At 34.4% G+C, this 25,518-nt stretch overlaps 2 protein-coding genes across 2 annotated transcripts in view; one reads left to right on the top strand and one right to left on the bottom strand.

Moving 5' to 3' along the window:
* LOC124366449 (acetylcholine receptor subunit alpha-like 1) overlaps positions 1-25,518 on the bottom strand; it is a 727,733-nt gene that overhangs the window by 117,116 nt on the left and 585,099 nt on the right. The window lies entirely within an intron of this gene.
* The window catches only part of LOC124366453 (retinol-binding protein pinta-like), a 135,260-nt gene that overhangs the window by 31,527 nt on the left and 78,215 nt on the right, over positions 1-25,518 (top strand). Inside the window, exon 2 of the mRNA XM_046823021.1 lies at positions 14,930-15,077. Within this exon, the coding sequence (XP_046678977.1) occupies positions 14,930-15,077 (148 nt within the window). The remainder of the gene's footprint in view (positions 1-14,929; positions 15,078-25,518) is intronic.

The following is a 25,518-nucleotide window of genomic DNA, read 5'->3' on the forward strand; positions in this document are numbered from 1 at the left end:
CCACACACACATAATAACTTACAATGACATGAGATAAATAAATGTTTCCAATCACAATATTGCTTTCTATATTTAAATATTTATCATCGAGCTAGTCAGATTATATGTTTAATGCAAAAGACATACATTTGGGTACGCTTGTAATTTCTGTATAGAAGTAGTTAGTAATTAATGAAATCAGAATAATAAATAGAATTAATATAAATCACGAGGGGTCTAACGTAACACACACAAACACACACACACACAAACACGCGCGCGCCCACACACACATAATAACTTACAATGACATGAGATAAATAAATGTTTCCAATCACAATATTGCTTTCTATATTTAAATATTTATCATCGAGCTAGTCAGATTATATGTTTAATGCAAAACACATACACTTGGGTACGCTTGTAATTTCTGTATAGAAGTAGTTAGTAATTAATGAAATCAGAATAATAAATAGAATTAATATAAATCACGAGGGGTCTAACGTAACACACACACACACACACACACAAACACGCGCGCCCACACACACACGTAATAACTTACAATGACATGAGATAAATAAATGTTTCCAATCACAATATTGCTTTCTATATTTAAATATTTATCATCGAGCTAGTCAGATTATATGTTTAATGCAAAACACATACACTTGGGTACGCTTGTAATTTCTGTATAGAAGTAGTTAGTAATTAATGAAATCAGAATAATAAATAGAATTAATATAAATCACGAGGAATCTAACGTAAATGGTATTCCTTAAAACTGTTTTTTTTTTTAAATTAACATACTCAAATAATGTTAAAAGTATTTGTGTAATTCAACGAAACTGCATACAATTTTAAAAATTTTCATAAAGTCAGACAGATGAACGAAATGCCCTTTTCCCCTTTGACCCTACAATCGATGCAGTTTTTCCTCGGAAAAAGAGGAACCTAAGTTCCAAGTTTCAAGTCCCTAGGTTATTTCTACCAAGAGTTATTTCGGACAGACGCGAGGTTAAGAAGGGATATTGTCGGGTCTGTAATAACATACACGTGCTGTGTTTTTGTGTTTGTACTGTCACATTAGATGTAAGCCTTATACTTCGGCTTACTTTGATGACAAATTACAATTTATACGCACGGGAGTATAAAACACTTTTACAGTTGAAATAACTTGCATCAAAACGGCTCATTTTAAAATTTAGCTTTAGAACCTTATATTAGAAGTTCCTAAATAAATCACAACAATAATGTACCTAGCTATAATTTTAATTATATTAAACTTTATTAGGTATTCATAAACATATTTTTCGGGACCACAATTTATACTGAAGTATTAATAAATAAAATAAAATTTTTAATAAAGCTATGAGTATAATTAAAAAGGACAATCAAAAACAAGCTGATTGCAAAACAGTCACGTGAGGTAAATGTGCATTAATAAATATCGGCTATCGCATATATTATTCGAATTGCAACGTATTTGTTTGTATTGCTTATAAACGTGATTAAAAAGCGTACCGATGTCCAACGTACCGGTGGCAATGCCTCGTTTTTAATGAAAACCAATACCGATTCTCCAGCATTGTTTGTTATTCTATTAGAAACAGCTCTGCAGGAATGAGTGTATAAATTTCAAAATGATTCTCTCCATCAATGAGAGTCAGATACCCGAGTGTTCCGTCAATACCGCTTCTCCATCATTGTTTGTTATTATACTAGAAACAGCTCTGCAGGAATGATTGTACAAATTTAAAAATGATTCTCTCCATAAACGAGAGTCAAATACTCGTGTGTTCCATCAATACTGCTTCTCCAACATGTTTGTTATTGTATTGAAAACAGCTCTGCAGGAATGATTGTATAAATTTCAAAATGATTCTCTCCATCAATGAGAGTCAGATATCCGAGTGTTCCGTCAATACCGCTTCTTCAGCATTGTTTGTTATTCTATTAGAAACAGCTCTTCAGGAATGATTTTATAAATTTCAAAATGATTCTCTCAATCAATGAAAGTCAGATACCCGAGTGTTCCGTCAATACCGCTTCTCCATCATTGTTTGTTATTCTACTAGAAACAGCTCTGCAGGAATGATTGTACAAATTTAAAAATGATTCTCTCCATAAACGAGAGTCAAATACTCGTGTGTTCCATCAATACCGCTTCTCCAGCATTGTTTGTTATTCTATTGGAAACAGCTCTGCAGGAATGATTGTACAAATTTCAAAACGATTGTCGAGTAATCGATTGTTTTATTATTTTAGTTCAATTTCTCACTGACCCTTAAAATCCGTCTTCTTCACCACACGTTTATCACCTCTGGTCTAATTTAATCTCGAAAATTTCATTTTTCAATAATACATTTAAAGTTTATTGGCTGAGTTTAAGCTAATCATACACTTGAAGAGCTGGAAAAATTTCTGTCTGTGTTTCCACAAGAATTCTTGAAAAAATGTATGCCGTGTAAAAATGACGTACCAGGGACCAGCTTGTCTTTTGTTATGATATAAAAATACCAGTTCATAAAAAAACTAGAAAACAGAAATTTTAATTTCTGTCTGTCTGTCTTTCTGCACGATATCTAGAAAACGAACTGACCTACAGCTTCTAAATTGTGCACGAAGCTTCATTTCATAAACTGGTACATGTTATCCTGCAGGATTTGGCTGAGTGTACATTTTTCATTAGTAATATAGATAACTATGATGGAAACTAGAAAACAGCAGAATAGCCTAACAATGACAGGCTACATCACATGTAGCCGAACTATCCAAATTTATATTAAACTCAGATTAATAAAAAAATGTGAATGAATCATTAGCACGATATCTCGAGAAAGATTTCACTTGTAGACTTAAAATATTGCACAAAACATTATTTATACATAAACAAGAATGCACTGAGAGTATGTGTCCAAGGATGGTCCATGAAATTTGGACCGAGAGTCGCTGAAGTCTATCTTCAGATTGACACAAGGCCTCTTTTGGTTACCGGGAGATGTAAAGAGATATTTCCATTATGATTGTCTATCGTTCCATCTGTTAATATTGAAATGTACTATATATGTGAAATTTGGCATTGCTCCGCAGCGAAGTCTGTTATACGACTCGTGGCGTAGCGTACTCTTACCTTGCTCTATAATCAGACTCTCAGGAAGAAGAAAAATATTTTCATATTAGTATTAAAAATTTTGTTTAATAGATAATTAAATTTAGGAAGTGAGTTTATAAACATGTTTTATATTCCTGCTCTCCGTTTGAAGTGGTAACAGCTTTAATTAAATATGTCAACTGTAAGTGGTTGTAAAGCATCTCGTAAATTATACCATATTTTTGGAGACCTCTTTATCATTTATTTGGAATTCCCTTAATTAATGTGTCCTTTCTGAGTAATTCTATTATCAGTATGTATAATCCGTGTCAACTTTTACGTCAACTAAACTTGGTATATATTTGAAGTATGAAACTGAAGTTTATGAACTCTTCCGAAATTTGTCACTAAATACAATAAAATCTTTACTTTTCACTTATTTTTTTATAAAAACGTATTTTGAAGTGGAATTGAACGTGGGAGTTTCACTAGTTTGTGGAATTCCATAATTCTATGTTTTTGTTAAAAGCACTCAATAATATTTTAAAATATAAAACATTATTCCATTGATCATTTCAACACTAAATAATTTGAATAATAGCTTATAAATATACCCTCTTTCCAACTTATAGAACAGATGAAGACCATAATTGTTGATCCGTTTACCAAAATTTTGTTGCCGTGGACCACTAAATGTATATATGTATATATATATATATATATATATATATATATATATATATATATATGTATATATATCGTATAATGTTTTACTGCAGACAAAAGAAATATTTTATTGATCACTAACAAAATATGGTGGGTGTATTCAGTTTGCATATGAAAGACTCTACACTGAATAATATTTGTGCACAAACCATTCACTATTTGTTGTTGAAAGAACATATTGTTGGTTACATACTGGGTTACCTATATTTATTCAATTTCTTTATATCCAAAATAAAAATACTGCAGTGAGATTTTGCGTCATACCGTCCACTGTATTTCCGCAATTCCCTAGTGTTTATTATATTAAACTATAGTAATGCCCGGTACTGCTGTATATACATGTCTCTAACAGATACTTTCTCCCATCCTTATGGACACGATGATTGAAAAAAAGTATTTCTTTATAATCTAAATAAATTTATAGTCACATGAAATATTGTCTTTTGCCTTGTCCAAAACCCGAGGAATATGCCACGGATGAGTGGTGGATGGGGGGGGGGGGTGAGAAGGAGAGCTGACATTTGCACAAGGCCAAAACCAATATCTGCCAATCCGTTTCATTACCAATTAATTTCTAGCCAATGTCCTCCACAAATAAAAGAATTACGTCACTGCCAAGTAAATTAGCAATATCCGAATTAATTTTTTGTGAGTCTTGCGAATTGTAAATGACTTCGCCAAGACAAATATATCTACAAATATTTTGAAAATAAAAAGATGAGATCCAAATATTTATATACTCCCTATAAACTGTTGCACTTTTAAGGTTTCTTGGCTGAATGTTAGCAAAGTCCATCACTTGTGGGGTTGGAAAGATTTTCTTCATTCTGTCTGTTCTCAAGATACCTGCAGACTTGATAGTTTGCATAAAGCATATCTACGTATACACGCAACACTGTGTCAGATGATGGTCTATGTCACTCCATAGGATATTTCTGAGCAATAGCTAATACTTTTACATTGGTCTTGTGGGTACTATGATGGAAACTAGTAACAATCCAATATTTAAAGTCGGCGACAAGAATGATTTAAGCGCACTCTTGTAGTTCGGTACCCTTCCTTGCTTACCCGAACTTATTGTTATTTATAAAATGCTACGAAACCCTACGTAAAGAACATATGCTGAATGTATGCTTATGTGACAAGATATCTCGAGAGCGGTTTCATATTTAGAATTCAAATTTTGCATGAACTTTATTTCTACATAACAAGGATGAGTTCTATCATGGTGCATGTCGAACCATGGACTTTGGCTGAGCGACATTAAAGCAGATAACTTATTGAACACAATTTCTCTGTTTTTGACGGCAGAATGTAAGCATTTGTTATCTGTACGATTGACTGTCCGTCTACCGGTCCGCTGGACGTCTCGGACAGAAATGAACTAAAAGATGGGCAAACTACGACAGCAAGGCTTGTTCGCGATAAGTGGTGTCTATTCTCTTGGTCAGTGCAACGACATAAACTCAACTGAGGAACCATAAATAAATTAGAGCGGAAGTGAATTTAATCGGTGGTATCTGGCTGTTTTGGACCACAGTAACATTTCAGTCGTACTTAAGTAATATATTTCCTTAATCGAGACTATCAAGTGGAGACTATCAAACTATCACTATGGTACTTGGACAGAAAGTAAACGCTTTTTAGCCTCTCGACCATGGATGCTAAAATAAAATGTTATGTCTACTTACGTTGTAGGGCTCCATCATGTTTCGTCATCAATGCTTTTAATTGCAAGTGAAACCGTGGGTAACTGCTAGTTTTTGTATATTTAGATAAATTCCTAAGGCAGATATTGATTTGGTGTAATTCAGTAATACAATAAAAGCTGATACGCAAAGCGGATAGAGACAAGTACAAATGGAGAGCTACATTATCAAAATGTGTTTGTAACATCTTACAAGCGGACATAGAATTTTTATTTTAGGTTTCCAAATTGAACAAAGTAATATGTACACACATATGAATCTCGAAAGTATGCGAAATTGTATCTAAAATCTTAAGTAGCGTTTCAGGCAATTACCGAATCCATCTAAAGTAATACAAAATTCCATTGAAATAATTCAATTCTGATTTATATGGGCAAAGGAATTGGACGAGACAAATTATTTTTGTGTGCCTAAATATGCGTTTAGAATCCTGAATACTCAGAATACTCTCCGGGGTGTTCCCGGTTATAAAGAATATTTTCGTCGGAAGTAAAGCGCACAGTTTGATTACTCCATTGATCGTTGGCCCAACGACCCTCTCGAAGAAATATAATTTGTACAGAGGGTTGTTGGCCTAACGACGCACTTATATAATGATATAGCGGTTCGATTACTGCACTGGGTCGTTGGCCCAACGACCCTGTTTGTTTTAGCCTATTTCTGTAAATTTCTTAAACTAGGGCCGTTGACACAAAGAATCTTATATATTTAATTTACTGGTATAGGTTTGTTGGGCCAACGATCAGTGGGTAATTGAACAATGAATTAAAATTAAGCCAAGATAGTGTAAATGGGTCGTTGGGCCAAGGAACCTGAACTAAATAAATCATACAATGTTTAAAAGAGCGCCGATTACGGCCCTCTTATTTAAAACCAACTTGGGTCGTTGGGCCAACGATCGGTGGAGTAATCGAACCAGACTCATTGAAAAGCGTGAATAGCGTGCAGGCTTTTGGTCAACATGGTTGCTCTAATATCAAGCTCCATTCCTGAAAATTTTAAAGCCGAGGTACAGTTAGTTTTAGTCAGGCATAAATGCTCTCGGACCACAAAGATTCCTAAAACGCAATGATAATACACATTGAACTTAACGACACAACTTGAAAGGTATAAAGGGTTGTTAATAATCCAGGTTCACATCACAACACCGAGCACTCGATAAATGTGCAGCAGAAATTACTAACAACACCGCATAGAAAAACTACCTTTCCACTCGTTCCTGTGGATGGGTTGTGTAAATACGGCTGTGTTTGTTTCCATTGTAACTATTCATTCGTGATGGAATATTCCCCCGCAATCATTGTCCCTCATATTATCAGTGAAATATATGTTCATTTTGAATACCATACGGGACAGGGTCTGTGATTGTGTGTGCATACGGTAGAGTCACGGTATTTGTCATTTATATTGATATCAAATACTGCAGCGCCGTATTGTTTCTCCTATTTATTTCCCCTATAAAACTCGTGTTCTGGTTTTATTTGAAATGACCGGAAAAATAGAGCGCGGATTAATTTACAATTCGATGTGCTCCGGAGTAGTCTCCCGCGTTGTGTCGCAGAGCGCAATACATTTTTATTGCGTTTACTGAAGTTGATAGTGAACATTTTACACAGCAGATAACAATTAATTTTAAAACAATAATTAAGTTTTTACGTGAGGACCATGACGCAAATTTATAGTAATTTATATAACCAAATAAATTTTAGACTAAAATTTAATGTGCACGAAAATAGGCAGATTTGAAAATAAGACCGTTGATATTTGAAAAAATAACTGTCTTTCCTTTTATGTTGACCTCATTTTAAATAAAAACGGTAACATGCCAAAATATAAAATCAAATTGTGGAGATTACATCTAATGAAATGGCTGAAATAGTGTTAATTTATATTGGTACCTGATAAACTTAATAGCGGATAGAATTAATGTAAATTTTGGGATATTGGTCAATAAATTACAAACAATAAAAGGTAAGTTTGAAAACTTTCGGGTCGTTCATTACACATCAAATTTAATACATTTTACAGTAAACGTTTTTAGTGCCCTTATATTACCCATAAGTAATGTAAGCAAACTACTAATTTTAAGAAAGAATAGTACAATTCCAGGCTCACATGTCACTTTGAGCGTCGGTCCGATACAAAATCTAAACTCCTTATAATTGCTAACATATTTAATTTTGTATACGTTGTATATTTGTAAAAGTATGTGGTTCGCTGCATAATATGACATTACATTGTACCTAATAATTATGTTGCAATGTTTTAAACAAATAGTACAATCACCTGTAAAATATTCGATACGGCATAACTCATATTTTGATTACTTTTGAACGTTTCCGTCCAATCTTCCATGAATAAATTGACTCATCAATTGGTTGGTTAGTTAAATTAATGATAAAATTTATATAAATAATTTTCTGATACGATTGGAAAGATTTACTAATGCATTGCCTAATAATGGCTCTTCATTGGTGATGAATTGCATAACTGCAGCCAAAATACAAAGAATGTCTTCAAGTTAAAAGTAACGACTACAAGATTGTTGCGTATAGCTCTGTTCCTTTTTCATGGTAAAAATTAAAATTTCTCGAGATATATGTAAGGTAGAAAGGCACCGAAGAGCCTAAAATTTGTAATGTTTCTCGCACCGATACCAGACCTAATTAATACTTCTTTCCCTCCTTAAGCTCCTAGATGGATTTTGACCACAAATGTATTCATAAAAGGTAATTTATAAATGAAAATTTCCATAATGTGTGTAGACAAATGCTGTGAAAGATTTTCCCTATTTTCATCAATATTAGTGAAACAAATTACTTCTCTTCTCAAGTCAAACCCACTGTAATTTAGGAAGACGCGTTGTAAGGGCGACTTAAAATATGTGAGAACTTACACGGTCGCTGTTCTGCTAGGTACTTGTAATATATCTCCGGGACAAGCTTAACCTAGTTCCATACATCCAACTTGAACGTAAATGTGGGATATTAGGTGATACCATGTTACCGCTGGATGTGAGCGTCACACGACAAATCTTTCATTAAAAATAGACGGCCAACATTTATACGATTTCTCTATTCTCCGCTTTGTTATTTTTTTCCACACTGGTGGCTACACGAAACTCCAGCAGAATGAATTAATTAGTCCTCAGCTATGTTGAAGCTTTTATTACGTCAAATTATATTGAAAATGGTGGAAAATAGTGGTAAAAATGTATAATCCGTTAATTAATTTATTTATTCCGACGGAAAGCAGCCAATTAACATACAAGATGGCATTATAGAATCAAATGAAATATTTGTATTTCATGCTAGCATAGCAATTGATGTAGTAATACATTGGTTTAATACAGATTAAATAGATAGCAATGGGTGTACCTAACAAGCACAACAATTTATAAATAGTACAATAAATAAGATAAACAAATGACAAAGTAAATACGTAAGAAAATAAAATAATTAAACAGTAACGAACACAAAGATTAACTCATTGAACTACTGCATGTGGTAGGATAGCAGATTGAAAACCCGTATCCGAATGAGCGCAAGGCTTTCAGAGAAGAAATCGCAGTCAGATGGAACGCGATTACCATGTCTGACAAATCGGGCCAAGACTATTGTAGTTGAAGTTTGTTACGTGCGACGGTTTCTGGTGTTTGACGGGAGTTTAGCGCCGACTTCAGCGAGGAGATCAGTGCCTAGTACTTGGCATTGATGATCTTCATGAGGAAGATTACGACAACAACGTTAAGGAGCGATGCTAGGAGTGGAAGTTCAATTCTCTGGATGAGTATCCCACGGGAACCTCCGAGTATTGGTAGCCCACCCGGGCTGCGACTAGGTAACAAAGCGCCGCGACGCTGCAGGGCTTCAAATCTCTCTATGACTCCACAAACTGCCTTACTAGGGCACAATAAAGGGCAGATAAACTATTGATACGCCTGGAGACCCTCTATTCTATTAAATTAACAAATAAATATATCGACCTCCACCAAATTAAAGTGGTTGATAACCAATTTCTTTCTTAGGAAATTTGTGTAACCGTTTCAAGAAAATCTTTTGTTGCATATAAGCCCTTCACTGATGGACTAAAAAACCAAGATTCATCTCGAGGACTGTCACTTTAGCAGGATGGAAAACCGTAATGTAATGTGAGGTCTGAAGAATCTCAATTAGCTTGGTGCGTATCTGTGTAGGTAGGAGTAGACCTGTAATGTATTGGATTCCATCAAGTTCATCACCCTTTCTGTAGAATAATTATGATTCATTGTATTAAGATTTTTTTCTACTCTTACTACTTACAGTACTAAAAACCTATCGTAAATTAGCCTTAGATCCGTCAGATATGAAAATGAATGTATCATCATCGCAACCACGTTGATATTATCATTATTCTTACTTGCAGAAGATAGAAAGAGAGAAATAGAAGAGAATTATTTTTTGAGTGCTCCTTAAGGATTTAAGAGCTTTTAAAATAGGCAATTTAGGAAATTGTGTAATCAGGCCAAAATAAAATTGTTTATAGTACACACGACTTACAGCTTTAAGGAGTGACATAGTTTAATTACTTTATGACTTAATCAATTTTTGATTACATAAAACTTTAGAAACTGCCTAAAACAAGAAAATGTATTTAAATATATTTTTCTTGATGAAACTGAATTCTTTATATTTATAAAACGTGTCCACTTCTTTATGTGTCATATTTTGAATACAAAGTCAAAAGTGAATAGATTATCATCCTCAAAAGCTTTCTTTGGAATTCAGATGTCCGAAAATTCGTCTTCAAATTCCTACTACTTCTCATGGATTAAAAAAAATATTCTCTTCTTATTTTTCTGCCTATAAAATTTACATCTTATAGGTCTGAGACAAAATATTTGAACTATAAAAAATATTTAAATTTAAATTGATCGCACCAATTTAAAGTTTTTATCATCTTAATAGGAGAATAATATTCAAACTTTTTGTAACAAATAATACAGATAAATGCGTAAAATAATGATCTTATAAAGTATCTTACGTAAATAATAAACTTTGAAGACATAACAGTACAGTGAAGCACATGGACTATAGTGTGGACAAATATTCCGTAATAAACAAGTCGGCTTCGTTAAGAACCCATCGTGTCGGTCAGTAGTTTTAGCATGACATTCATATTACAACACGGACAGGAATTCTTGCGACTGCACAAACAATGTACCAGCTGTAATACCACCTCCGCTATAACGCTGTAATACCCTGAGCGCTACAGCAGGCACGCTCCAACTCAGCACGTTCCGTTACCATGGAAACCGACATTGTTGAGATGTTTCTAACACCTCGCGGTTCCTCATGGGCTGAAGGAAATTGAGAAATTATTGTTTCTCTCTCGCATTGTACGGCAGAAAACAATCGAGACATTTCAACACTGTTTCCTCAAAGTTCGTGTTACATCCTTTTTGTGGGTCAGGGCATCTTAATATTTAATCCATGAATCAACATTCGCCCTGAAGAATTGCATTAAGAGTGAGCCTATTATGTAAGTGTCATGTTTATTTGTGTTTATGTCCCTTTTCGATGCTGCAATTCGCGTTTAATTTGATGGTTTGATATATAAACGGAAATTTATATCTGGCCCATCAGTAAAAATGCGTTTTCTATATGATTTATAAAAAATTACATAGGAGTGCGCCAAAAGTGTCTTGGAACAACAGGCTTCGCTGAGGTTGCATACAAAATTTCAAGTCTATAACTCATTTCACTGAGTTGTATGTGTTACTACCATTTAAATGCCATATGCGTTAATTTTTATTGATTTTCAAAACGAATTATTACGCTATCATCCTGTGGCCATCATGGTTACACATGAGACCAATGTTGTAAAGTGAAGCTTGATGCACCATTTAAAATATATCGGTTCGTACTCGAGATATCGTGCAGATAGACAGACGGACATGAAACTATAATGTTTCCAGTCCCTCAAGTGATAAGCTTCGCTAAACTCAACTAATAGACATAAAAATACGATATTAAACAAAGTTGTTGTATATTCTGAAAAGAAAGAAGCCGTTGCTAGAAACGTTACTGTTTTTTTTATATTTGTTTATCTCAACCTACATCTCTTGAAAAGTCTGCAACCAACGTAACGTTGAAAATTGACCCTATAATGATTCTAAAAGTTGCTCTTAGTCGTATTTCGTAACGATGCAGCCTGACGTCATACTGAACAATAAAAATTATATCAGACATGACCGAATTTAGCTTAATATTTAAATGCGGTGTACGAAAAATCCATTACTGTTATGAAAGTATTGTATATGTTCGTTCCACGAAATGAAATAAAACTAATGTACACGAGAGTTCCATTACGGCGGTACTTTATCGCTGAAAAGTAATAAATGCTGTTAATAACAAAAATGGTTCCCTTTATTCATACTCCAATAATTCAAACCGGGGAGATTGACCTGATTACACCCAGTAAACAAGCCAAGCGAACGTTTCTTTTACTTCTTTTAATTTACAAATCGCTAGTTTTAAGGTTCCAGAAAAGAAAAGGTCAGTAATTGCATCACAAGTACAATATCGAACCTCGAAGAACATTTACATTTACTTTAGATGTTGAAGTTAAACTTAATAAAAGCCAGAGGTTATATTCACTTCAAAGGGAAGAGGATTCAGCGCAGGCGAGCCCGTAAGTAAAAATGTATTGCAAAGTAGAGACTTTACACAGACTCCATGTATTTAGCATTTATACCAGTTCTGATTTACACAGACTCCATGTATCTAGCATTTATACCAGTTCTGCTTTACACAGCCTCAGGTAAGGACTGACCTACTTTTAAACACATTTTGTCTCGTAGTGAAAATAAAGAAACGGTGAATAATGTTTATTCGAGCACACTAGAAGCCGTGTTATTTACATATGTAGATTCAGTTGTGTTGTAAAAATTCAGAATGAGCATCTATAACCTTTCCTGTTCACACAGTGTACTAACATTGGTTGTACAATTAAGTGAATTATAACTGCCTCTGTACAGATGAGTTGGTTATGGTTGAAATATACCGTGATAGGTTGAAGTACGTCAAAAATGGCGAATATTCGCTATTTGTAAATAAACATTAAAAAATAGCAAGGATATTACAGAGACATTAGCAAAACTGTTTGAAAGTTAGGTCAAACATTGAAGCGCTGTTTACATCGAGATAACAAATTAATATAAACACGAGAGGTTGTACTCACTGGGCACTCGGCCATGGTGGAGACCAGTTTCTAAACCGATGAAACTAAGATCTTGCAAAAACTCATTATTATTAAAGTATAATAATAGAAATAAAGAAGAAGAAAATAGAGTAAAATTGTTGAAAAATGCGTAGCCGCCGCCTATTTTTAAGAACTGAGATACATTTTTTAAATGTACAAACAGTATCTTTACAGTAACATTACTGAGGAACTTCCCCAAATATGTAGCAACAGAATCGCAACACAGACTATACTTATTGAAACAACATTGTACATATTTAGACAAGAAGTGACGGTGAATCAGCGACAATCCAATATTCTCTAAATTGTGAAGGTTGGTGAGCAAAATCATCTTACAGTGAGCACTTGAAAATATTCTCTCTTCAGAAGTTTGAACATATTTATATTCAAAAGTTTCTAATACTAAAATGGCATCAATTGAAACTCATATGGCTTGTGATGAAAAGTATACAAGCTCCAGAATACCATTTCCTTGCGATTGTTCTAAGTTAACACAAAAGCATGGAAAAAGTAAAACAGGATTCTCTCCTTAAATCTAGATTTGTTGAGGGAGGTTACATGAAGAAGAGAACGTAACTCACCTTTAAAATGAAAACATAGTAAAAACGTTCCAAGAAATCCAGAATCATGAATAATGTGGTTCGAACAGCGCAATGTGATTATTCTCAGTAATATAATCTCACTTGAAATATATTGAGAGACACTCCTGATAAATAAAAAATGTTGCCCCAACAAATAGTATTCTTCAAGAGCATGTTTAGGGTTTTCACTTATTAATTTTCAGTAATGTTTGAATGTTTCGCCCATTTCAGTGAAAACTTTGTCTTTGGTTTTTAATAATAAAGTCATACATATTTTTGATTTCCCGGTCATGGAACATCAAGGACGATTATGTAACTCGGAACCTGCCACTTGCATTCAAAGAACTAACTGCACTGACTTATTTCGATTTAGACACTAAAATGTGTATTCACTGGGACATTGTATAAAACTCACAGAAACTCAGATTCATAAAGAAGACGGCTCTTCATAGGCTTCAATGATATAAATTTAACAGGCGAGGCGTAGAGTCCGATACGCTATCGGCATGCCACACGCTGCCCATACTAGTACTACCCCTCCCCCTCCCCCTCACCACCTAGTGCCACCTATTGATAGGACAGGCGTGCCGGAGTTACTGATGAACAGAGTTACATTAACGTTTGGAGTTGTTATGCGTCGCCACTCACAAACATACAATATCGTGCGTCATAACATTGCCTATCGTTGCATGGCTCGATCATAATCGCAGATGATTGGATCAATAACGCTTCAAAGATGCCAGAAACTTTTCTGCAGAAATTGAAAACTCCTCCTACTGTATGCGCAATTGCGTCATCACGTTTTCACTGTATAACAGAACTAAGATCATAGTAGGCACCTCCATAACCTATTTCAGATTTACTTTATTTTTAAAGCATCAAATTAGAAATCAAGCATAATCTCTGAAACATAACTAATTGTTATGGTATTCAACCGAAGGTGATGCAAACTGACGTATTAAAGATGGCTTCCAGATGGTATTAAACATTCCACGTTCACGCTATTAATAAAAATACCAATTGGGCTCTATATGATATGAAAAATAAAAGTTCTCAAGGAAAAGTAAAGTAGATTTTGGATATTTAACAGTAACCATCGAATTAATATTGTAGGGTTAGATTACAGAACTAAAACTTAATAAAGTTATATTCTGCAGTAAGAAGTAATGATTCAATTTTATTTTGCGTATCATATATGTCACTAGTATTCCATTTTGTAAGGGATTGAAGAAAATGTAAAAAAAATGCTCTTGATAAAAGTATAAAAAGAGTTATTGGCTAAGCGTTAGTGAAGACTGTCACAAAGTGAGTTGAAAAAATGGCTTTACTGCCTACCTGTCCGCAGGATCTCTCAACGATAAATACAGCTATAAACTAGAAATTATGTTTGAAACCTCATTTATAAATGTAAAAAAACCCTAATTCGATGATGGCGCACATCCCCACATGGGTTGCCCAATTCCACTCTTAGTAAACCTTGTTACATGACATGGTGTAGCGTTCTCCTCAATCTTGTTACTCTATCGGTAGCAGTTAAACCTACCAAACTGAACTGTGATATTAAATAGGGATCTCATAGGTGGATTTGGTTGTCTCAGATGCCGATGAAGCTGCTGGAGACGAGCGCCAACTCCAAGGCGAGGATCTACAAGGAGTTCAACATGACGCCGCGTGGGATCAGCAGAGACGTCGCAGCACTCAAAGAGTGGCTGGCCAAGCAACCGCACCTCCCCATCATCAGGGGTGGTAAGTAACTTCTACTTAGCGGATATCGCGTCAACTTGTATGTCCTTGAACTACCTGGTTACTTAAAGATTCCCAAGCATTTATGTTTTTCACACCTTGATTTTCTTACAGCAGAACCATGGTGTTTTCCGGTCCCTTGTTCCTCAGTCGGGATACAGTCTTCGACAAAAACATAAACTGAATATTCCTTACCATTCCACTACTTTTTTTACATCACACCTTTTACAATGCCACGTCCCCTTTTTAACGCTCTTCCTGATGCTCTTAGAGCTGAAAAGGATTTATTTTGTTTTAAAAGAATGCTTAAAGCTTATCTTATTGAACACTGTTTCTATTCTGTAGATGACTACATTAATAGCAATACGTAATTTATTTAGTCCTTCCTATGTATTTTGTTCCTATGTAAATTGTTCTATACACATGATTGTACTAAGTTGACGCAAACCAATGCATTGTAATATGTTATATGGAATAAAGGATGTGTTGATTTGATTTGATTTGACAGATCCTTGGTCTAGCCCATCTTGTCGATCGTTTCTAGCTATTCAAAAGTTACATTTAAGTTAGTTGCTAAACCCTTAGTCTACCTCAAAGAGATCATATTATCACCATCCCAGACTGAAAAATTAACTTAACTTTACAACTCAGGCTTTAGCCTGAGATGCATTGAAATGTTCACAGCATCTTTAGTAGTTTCAACTGCAAAACTTCTTAAAAGTAAGATGAGAACAACTGTAACATTTGAAGAGATCATTTAAATCTCTTAACTAAGAAGTGGCATAACATAAAATGATTGCATGAATATACATTAGAAATGTCAGTTGTGTCACTCTTTTCTCCACGTAACTTTCAAGTAACGTCTACAAACCGATTTAGTGTAAAAAACACAATAAAAAATAAGGATTTTTGTTTTCTAAACAGTATTTGTTTACTTAATAAAGAAGTAAAGTATTAGGTAAGTAGGGTTACCATTGCAGGTAAATCTGGCATTATAAGGTCGGAGAGGCTGTTCAAAAGGATCAATTTATCATTTTCCTGATAAGAATTACATTAACATTGGTAAATTTGCAAAAGATAGTTTATGTATCTAACATAAAAAACTGGGTAATTAAACTGAGGTTACTAAGTTCTTATATAGTAATATTTTCATTACAGATGCTTTAAAGTGTCCATCGTACATTTATATGGCGGAAAAAAACAATTATCGTATCTTTCTTTATCCAATTTCATCAAAAGCTAAAGCATCTAGTAAAAGAACTGGTGTAAAATTAATACAATTTTTTGATGATGAACAGTTTTGTGTGGATAGCTCCAGATGACACGTTATCTTCATCAGTTCGGCAAAAGTAGAAATAACGTTGATATACTTTTTATTAGTTCTGTAGTAATAAAATGATTACCTCGGGTTAACTTCTTTAAGTCAAGAAATCAATATAGAGCACTATGAAGTTTGAACAGGTCACGAAATCGATTTCGTTGCAAAAGGCGTAAAAGCGCCAGAGTTAGATTTAACAATTGAATTTCCATAAGCTCCGGTCAGTGTACAGAGCGGAACTTCTAGCAATAACTGAATGTCCCACAGTTCCAACTCTCTTCAGTCATTTGATATATTTTCTTGTTTTCCAAAGTTAAATAATGTCTTTCAGATATTTGCAGATTCAACAAAATATAGGTAACAAGTAGTAGTCCTCGAAAATGTAAAAACCCCATGGCTGTAGAAGTGGACAATTTATCGTGGTTAAACTTTTTCATAGTTGTACTTCGTGACCAGTTTTGATGGTTTAAAAAATAAACCGTATTATTAATGTTGTAATAGCCTGATAAAAATGAAAATATACTGACCAGTTGGATTAACTCCCGTATCCTATTGTTCCTTGCCTAATTTACCCCTTTAACAGGTAAAGCTATTGAAACCAACGATCATTGAAGGGAGGGGGTGGGAAGATAGATAAGAGATAAAGAGCGGTCGCATAAAGAAACCAACAGAGCCTCACTTAATCTGTCCAATTTACGAACACTGAGTTGCTGACAGTTGTCCCCAAAACTGAAAATGATTTCAAACGAGTGTGGTCGTTAGGTAAGTGGTGAACCGCAAATTGCTTCTATTTGATTCAAAAATAACAACCCAGGAAATATAATAGCGGTGTAAACATTACCTATAATGTTTACTCTTTACTCACGATGTTGAATGCGATTACAACACCACAAATTAACTTAATATATGATGACTGAGGTAGATTACGATGTAAATATTTACTAATATTTATAATCCTAATAGTCAAACTGGCATGTACCTAACAGTTACCAGATTTGTTTTTGTCAACTTTATTACATAAACAAATATTCCGAATTTACCACACTTCCGAAGTAATTAAATATTTAAATGTATATTAAAATTATCACTCCACTGGCATTTTTGCCGTATTATACACTGGATTAAGTTTTGTGAAGAGTTGAAAATAATAAAATAATAGTTGGTACTCTTATCATATTTTTAGCTTGACACACTGACAAACCTGTACGTAAATAAAAATTAAAATCAGTTAATTCAGCCATCTTTAAAGTGGTGTGGTTCTGCCTGACAGTGATGTGAATATTTTGTATCTCTTGGTCGCCTATTTTTAGCTTATTAATCTAGAAAAGTGTGATTTGAGAAAAAAATAACCTTATTACATTTTTAACCCTTTTGATATCTGCCGACTTCGATCTGTACCAAAACTTACGCAGCTGACGATCAGTTTCTTTGTGTCGAACAATATCTCTATCGATTTCAAGAAGGCCTGGTGTGTGATTATACAATGTAAATTAGCTCTCGGCTCCCAGAGTATAATGTATTGTCACACGTGTAATTTCTGCTGAAACGTGCTCTTAACATGCAGATAGGACGAGGTGCAAGGTAAATAAACAATAGATGTTAGGAGAACGCTACTTTTAACGCTTGTATAATAGCTCTTAAAAGTAATGCAAATTGCCACAACAAACCATCAGGATACACCCGTAAAAGATATTAGCATGCGTTGCCGGGCCATTCAAATTTACTGACTCGTTCAAGAGTCTAAGCAAGCACCATTTCAACCCCTTTTCTTAACGGTGTGGCGGCTCTTTCAACAGCTCCAGCTCCGGCAGTCTGCGCTCTTCACTTTTCATGATGAATGCCCGCATTTGCTTAACAGCTGGAGAAGATTCCTGGATCGAGTATTAGCTTTTAGTGGCTCATCTTTCAAGGACCTGAAATTAGGCTGAAAGCTCTTTTAAAAATGTTTCCATCGTATGTGACTTGGTCATATTAGTTAATAACTAACATATTTATTTGAGATATGTACGTTGTTGTGAGCTTTTAATGTTATTGCGCTGTTATATTGATAGTGTTTTATAGAGATAATGAGCTGGTTTATGCAGCTATCCGTGTATTAACATCCAATCCTGCAGGGTGAGGGTGAAATGTGTGCTAATCATAACTTACAGAACAGTTTTTTCCAGACAATGGGAGGTTTGTTTTTTTGTCTTTAATGAAACAGGAAAGTTGTCCTCCGAAGGATACAGGAGTCTCCAAACCACGTTCTATGGTTTTCAAAATTTGTGATTATAAGACACTTTTCGAGGCTAATTTCAAAATTGAATTAAATCAACTTTCATCGAATCCGGTCCAAATCATCCTTCCTCAAGTACTCAGCCTTATTTTAAGCTTCATATTTGAGAACTAAACATAAGTAATGAGGATGCAAAATCATTTTGGGGCTCTTGACCCTAGGTCCTGTTAGGAGAGGACCCTAAGTGTAGGGTCCTTAACATGATCTTAACCAAAATGTAAGGAAAGAAAGGAGTTTTAAAATAGTGGTTAACAATAGTTTTGGCAACATTTTAGTAAAATTAAAAAGGAAAAATGTAAAGCGGTATATAAATATTTTGGTTCCCAGGAAGACTGTAATTGAGTCTTTAACTGTTATGAAAATCAATTTTGATATTCTTACTGTAGGAATATTAATAAATTGAAGTAAGGAAGCTTGTAACGATACCGTACTGTCTTTGGCAAAGGTTATAAATCCACTGCAACCTTGAAGAGCTGATCTTTTATTAAAAGAATTTGTGTGTGCCAATAAGAGTTTACTCGTATGCTATGTGATTTCAAAAGAAATGAGTCAAATGAAAACTTTGATTTAAATAACAAATAAATATACAATAAAATTTGGAGATAAAGTATTAATGTTATTGAAATTCACATGAATAATTTTGACTTGGTAGCTAAATGTTTAGCTATTTGCCGAATCCAATTTCAATTCAGAACTGGTCAAAGAGCCTCTCAGAAGGGCTCGCCGTTTGAGCACCACCAAGGCGGCTTTAATTGGCAACATTAATCAAAGCGATTCCCTTCAGGATAGGAACAATTATGTGATAAATAGCCCCCTTATCGAACACGCCTGCCGGATGGAGATAAGACAATCTTCTGGTAACTGTACGCCGATCAATCACGGTAGAGGTCGTCAATCATCATAGAGAACCCAGCTGCTTGCGAATGAGTCAATTTATTAGCATTACTTTCACGTTTAACCTCGATCACGCTGTGTGATTGAGAGAGGGTGGGAGGATGGGGTGAGGTGTTACGTTTTTAACATTGTTAACTTTATTGTGGCCAAACTTAGCATGGAAACTAAATACAGGATGCATTGTAATGTAGTAGTATATAAGTATTTATTTTGTTGCAACAATGTTTATTGTTGTAAATTTGATATTTACATCCATAAATTAGTAACATTCATAAAAACGTAACTTTATTTATCTAGATAATAATCAATGAGCGTGCACACATCAACACACGTGTAACTTTCATTTCATATGCTGAGCTAGTAGATTTATGATAAAATTATAATACAAACTAATCTTAAATGGTTTAATAAATAAAACAGACTTAATATTGATGTGCTGAAATACTTTAATTCTATATTCTTCTATGTTAATATTTACTTGATGTTGAAAGGCCGTATTCAAACGAAGTACTAACTTGCCGGGTAATTTTCAATTCTTATTTAATAAATCTTCATTAAGTTCTAACCCGCAGGTACCTTAACCTTGTAATAGAACCCAAAGCCTTACAAGTGAACGTCATCTTGTTCCAACAATACAGCCTGCTTCATTATCAGTCCGGTTCCGACATGAACTTTCCAAGGGCTAATCAACACGGCAAATAAACCGTGATGTAACCTTGTCATACCTAAACCGTCAAGTTATCCTGCCTAACAATACCGCGGCTACTCTGACCTTCACAGGTCGCTTTGTTGTTCTACATCCAAGCCCAAATCACTCTTTATCAAAGCGCAAGGAGTGTTCTTCAAGTGCCATTTAATAGTAACAACGCCAAATAAGCACATAGCAAATGGCACAAGGACACAGGTGACTGGTTCTGCAAGGCTTCGACGCAGTTCGACCGTTGACTGGCGTGTTGCGACAGATCCGAGATAAAGAGAATAGGACCAGCTCCAAGACAGGTCCTTGCGGTTACCCAGAAATTGCTTGTTATTAGTGTAAAAAATCTAATACGGGTGAGCGTTTTAAGGAAAAGAAAACTAAGTAGAAAATCCTTAGGTGTGGTGTAACGTATATTTCGCGGTGAGTTTAGCTGCTTATGTTGATAGCAGAGTATAGTTTCATCCACCGATATGCCAATGGTAGAGTTTAGAACGCTTCTATACTCAATATCACTGCACTCAATATCTGATATATTCTCTCAACTATCAAAACAAACATTATATTTTATTTTATACCATATACAATTATTTTTAAGACACTTTTATGGAATAATATTAGTTCAGCGTGATTAGCATTATTTGGACATGGATTGGAAATCGTATACCATTTCAGTACGGGAATGACATTCCTTTTTCTCAGTTTACTTGGAGGATGAAATACATAACAAGTAAGAAGAGCGATTTCAGACACCTACTTAAATTCTGGATTCGCATTGAAGAAATAAAAAAACATTCTCAATATTTGTTAATACGAATTTAATTATAATCTGTAAAATAGTGTTAATTTTGAAATAATTAAAATGCTAATTCATATTTCATTCAACAAAGCAACTGAAAAGAACTTTCATATTTATAGCTTATTGGACAATATCTATTGTGCAATGTAACGTAAGTAAACGAAACTGTCTAGGAAGCTAGATCACACTAATAACAACCTATTCTGGTGCAACTTAAGCAAACAACTGAAGTAAATCTTGACATGAATAACTTAAATCATCTATACGAATCATCTAGATAAGTGTGAGTACGGGTGGTAGATTGTCGAAATTAAATTTTAAGACTCCTGAAATTCCAGGGATGGTTTCTGTTCGTAGTCTGTTTTACACGAACTACGGGATGGCTGCACTCTTCTGTAAAGCAGGCTTCCACGCTAGTGGAATTTTTATTACTCATAACATGTTTAACGTAAAACGGTCCAAATCCTTTGGCTAATTTGTATAAACCTCCTCGAGAATCGAACCGGTAACCTCTTGGTTAGAGATCCGCAGGCTTTACCCTACGTCAAGGTAAGGGTCAAGGTATATGTCGTCATTGTCACAGAATGGGCCGCGGCCAAAGCACTGCCACAGTTCACCCTTCTGCTGATGGAACCCCTGACCTCTTGGTTAGAGACCTGCAGGCTTTACCCTGCGTTAAAGTAAAGGTCAAGGTATATATCCTCATTGCCACAGAGTGGGCCGCGGCCAAAGCACTGCCACAGTTCACCCTTCTGCTGACGGAACCGTTGACGTGAGCGCGGAAGTGGCTTGACCGTGTTACACCGTCGGCCATTCACCCACTTTCACCTTCTTCTGCTTGTTCCGGGCAGGTTCCATTCAGCCTCCCAGGATAATGTGTGGTTGGGTAATAGTGGCTGCAGTGGTGGGACAGCGCCAGAGTCCTCCGTAATCACTGACGGTCGCTGATTACGGATATGACGGTTTCTAAGAAAGGAATGTTCTACACCTTTCCTTCTTCTTAATGAAGAGACTCGGATATGAAGAGGCTTACAGGAAATCCTATATCCACAAACCTTTCCCAAAGTTTTTCAAAATCTGTCCGAATTAAAAAGTGGTTAGGTTGTCAGGGTCCAGGATCACATGGACCCTGACAACCCTTGACTCACATGTCCCACTGACTTATTGTAGAATCAATCAGCTGTAACTTGGAGTACCTTTTCCTTCAAGCCTTAAATGCTAAGGACCACCTGAACCCAGAAAGCCGTTGGGATATGCACCAACCTTAACTTACGAGTATAAACCATTGGCTTATAAGATCCATGACTTGTTGTAAGATCATTCAGCTGTGAGTGGTATTATCTTCTAGAAGCTACCGGTATAGGACCATCTGGATTGTAGAGGTTCTCAATCTCCAGAATACCCTGTCTAGGTCTCTGAAAGTGTTATTGCGTTATTTATTCCTTTTACCGCTGGTTTCCTATTAGGAATCTGACTGGACTGTCTAAAATCACAGTGTTGTTTATCCTCGCCCTGACTGTTGATGCACAAATAAATTTGTAAGCAAATTGAATAAAATATGATGAGATTTTATCAATATATTAATAATAAATGCGTTAAGGTTATATTGCCGGATAGTTGATAAACGTTCCCTATAGTTCTGTGGGGACTTTTGACACTCTGTTGTATGGATATTTTTATTTTTGAAGATCACACCCTCTGAAATCGGGTTTTTAATCACTTTAATTCTCACTTTTTAAGTAATTTTCATGATGTGCTAAATAAAGTACACGGAGGTAAGCATTTGTCGCGATAATGGACCCTGATAAGTCAAAGAAATCCACTTGCGAGAGTTTGTTGGTCACCTGACTTGGGATTGGGCTGTGGGAGGAGGTGGGGTTGGCAGTGAGGTGGCATGATATATGATTAATGCACCCCGGGGCCCTCTGCCATAGGTCATACTGGTGTTACTACCCCCCTCCCCTACCACACATGCATTATTACATGGGAGAAGCTAGCTCATTTCGGAGAGTGAAAAGCATTAATTCGCTTTGGTCCTGCGTCACAGGCATACAGAACCCGATGTTTTGGGTGTTACAGTATTTTATCTACCTCTTCAAACCGTGACAACTACGACCTTCACTTATCAAGTTATAAAATAGTTAAATATACATGTAGATGACCGAAAATAATATAAAACTTCTTTTTATATCATATAGTGCGGTTCAGCTTTGAATTGAAGCTATAAATCCACTGGTTTTAATTTAGTTATATTGAAATAATTTCTTAAAATTATTTTGTTTGATTTTCAATCGGTCTGCGCGTGTAAAATTTTATTCGAAAATTCAAAACAATTATCATACTTATAAATCACCTTACTGATAAAATTATTTGATATAATTCTCAAATTTAGTGGTAATTTCTCGAAAACCAATGTAAGAAAAAATGTGCAAGATATATAAAACCTAGTTCATTAAAAAAAGGCGTTTTGTATATAATTTACGAATTAAATAATAGTTTTATTTCTTTAGAGTAAACATGTTTATGCATATTTACATTAGATTTACGTTTAGTTTCGACAGTAACAGCTCATTTTTACCATTTATTACTGATATATATTATGCAAACATATATTATACAATATTTCTTATATATTTAATATAAATAATCACCTGGTGAAGTTAAATTGTAGATACCACTTACAACAATTAAAGATGACTGTACAGAATCTTACTGCCTGTATAAGTATTTAATTGTACAGATGAGAAAATGTAAGTCCAATATATACAATAAGTGTATTTACTTTGTCACATAAGTATATATTATATTATTTTACATACAAAAATGTGGTTATATATTATGTTAAAAACCTCTCTCATCTCTTATCGTGTAAAAGTGACGTAGGAAATAAAATTTGCTTGACATATGTAATTCACTTTGAAATTTTAGTGATGATAGATTTCCTTTTTTAATGTGCTACTATCCTACCGTAAGTAAACAAGATTTCGATGTACATCAGTGATGGCACCAAGGCCATTAGTCAGGAATCATTAATCACTTGTAAGGACATGACTTCCATCGTTGCCACCAGTGAGACATCCCATCTGTCTTGCATGATTGATAAGACTTATCAGTGACCTTGACATGCCGCGACCTTCTCATGAAATCAAAAAAATGCTGTCAAGATATTGGAGGGAATGGGTATAAAAGATGTGCAAGCATAACCTTCAATTTGATGTTATAAAACTAACTATATGACATTATTCGATGGCTTTGACTATAGTGAACATGGCTGGGTTTGTGAATTTTCTTGATTAAAATATCAAAATATCCCGCTATATTAAAATTACCTTAGCAAGCTTTTCCCTTATAAGAAAAAACTTTTGTACTTATACGCCCTTATGTTTTATCGTAGTGTTATGCTAGTGTTAAAGCTATGATTAATACGCATCCATACACTTCTAGCCTTTTTCAAATTGCGCACTTCTTGAATGATTAAATGATGAAGTACAAAAAAGTTGAGATTTGTTTTAATAACATTTCACCTATATGGATATGAAAACGCGTTTGATGCGTATTAATTGTATGTTTACAATCGCACATATCCCATAGTTGTACGACTAAAAATAGGATCGTAAAAGTGAATTAGGTATAAAATGGTTCTTATCAGGGTTAAATAAATATGGTCTCTTTAATGTAACATAACTTCAGGATAAGGAACAAACTAGTTGATTACAAAAGCGTGTCTCTTCATATTTGGGTTTGACGTCGTGATGTAATAAAGATAACAATAATTTTAGTATCTCTGGAGTGTGACTATTAATATACTTTTTTATTTAATTACATGTATATTAATTAATACTTGGTTATTCATTAAAACGATTTTAAGTTCCTAATAACTATAAATATTTTTAAGTTTATGGTTCTAATTATTAATTTATTAAATAAACATATGGAAAATATGTTGTAATTTGAACATTAACTCTTAAAAATTACATTTTTTATTACTAAATACTTTTGGAACGGAGCTGAAGATCATACTAGTAACTAATCTACAATAAGAATTACGCTAAACAAATAAAAAAGTAAATACTTACGTATCAAATTAAAAACTAGCGCTTAGTTGATAGAACATTTATAAAATTTATATGGACCCTTCTTTTACTTTGAATATAATTTGCTAGCAGAGGAAGCATTCTAAAAACTAAACTATATTGTTTAATTGAACATATTTATATAATTTTAAAGTTATTATATACTTTGATCATGCGGACTAGCTCCGAAACTAGTTTGTAATAAAGAATAAAATGTTTAAGCCAACTCTGTTTTATTAATTACTCTTTGTAATAAGCTTGTATGTATTTTCAATGTTTAAAATAAAGTCTTTTTGTAATAATTTCAAATAAATAAATGTTCAGTTAATTAAAGACATACAATCACATTGAACTGATGGATTGTTTGGATAAGCAGCTAAACACAACC

The sequence above is a fragment of the Homalodisca vitripennis genome, chromosome 7, assembly GCF_021130785.1.
Source record: "Homalodisca vitripennis isolate AUS2020 chromosome 7, UT_GWSS_2.1, whole genome shotgun sequence".
NCBI classification, from domain to species: Eukaryota; Metazoa; Arthropoda; class Insecta; order Hemiptera; family Cicadellidae; genus Homalodisca; species Homalodisca vitripennis.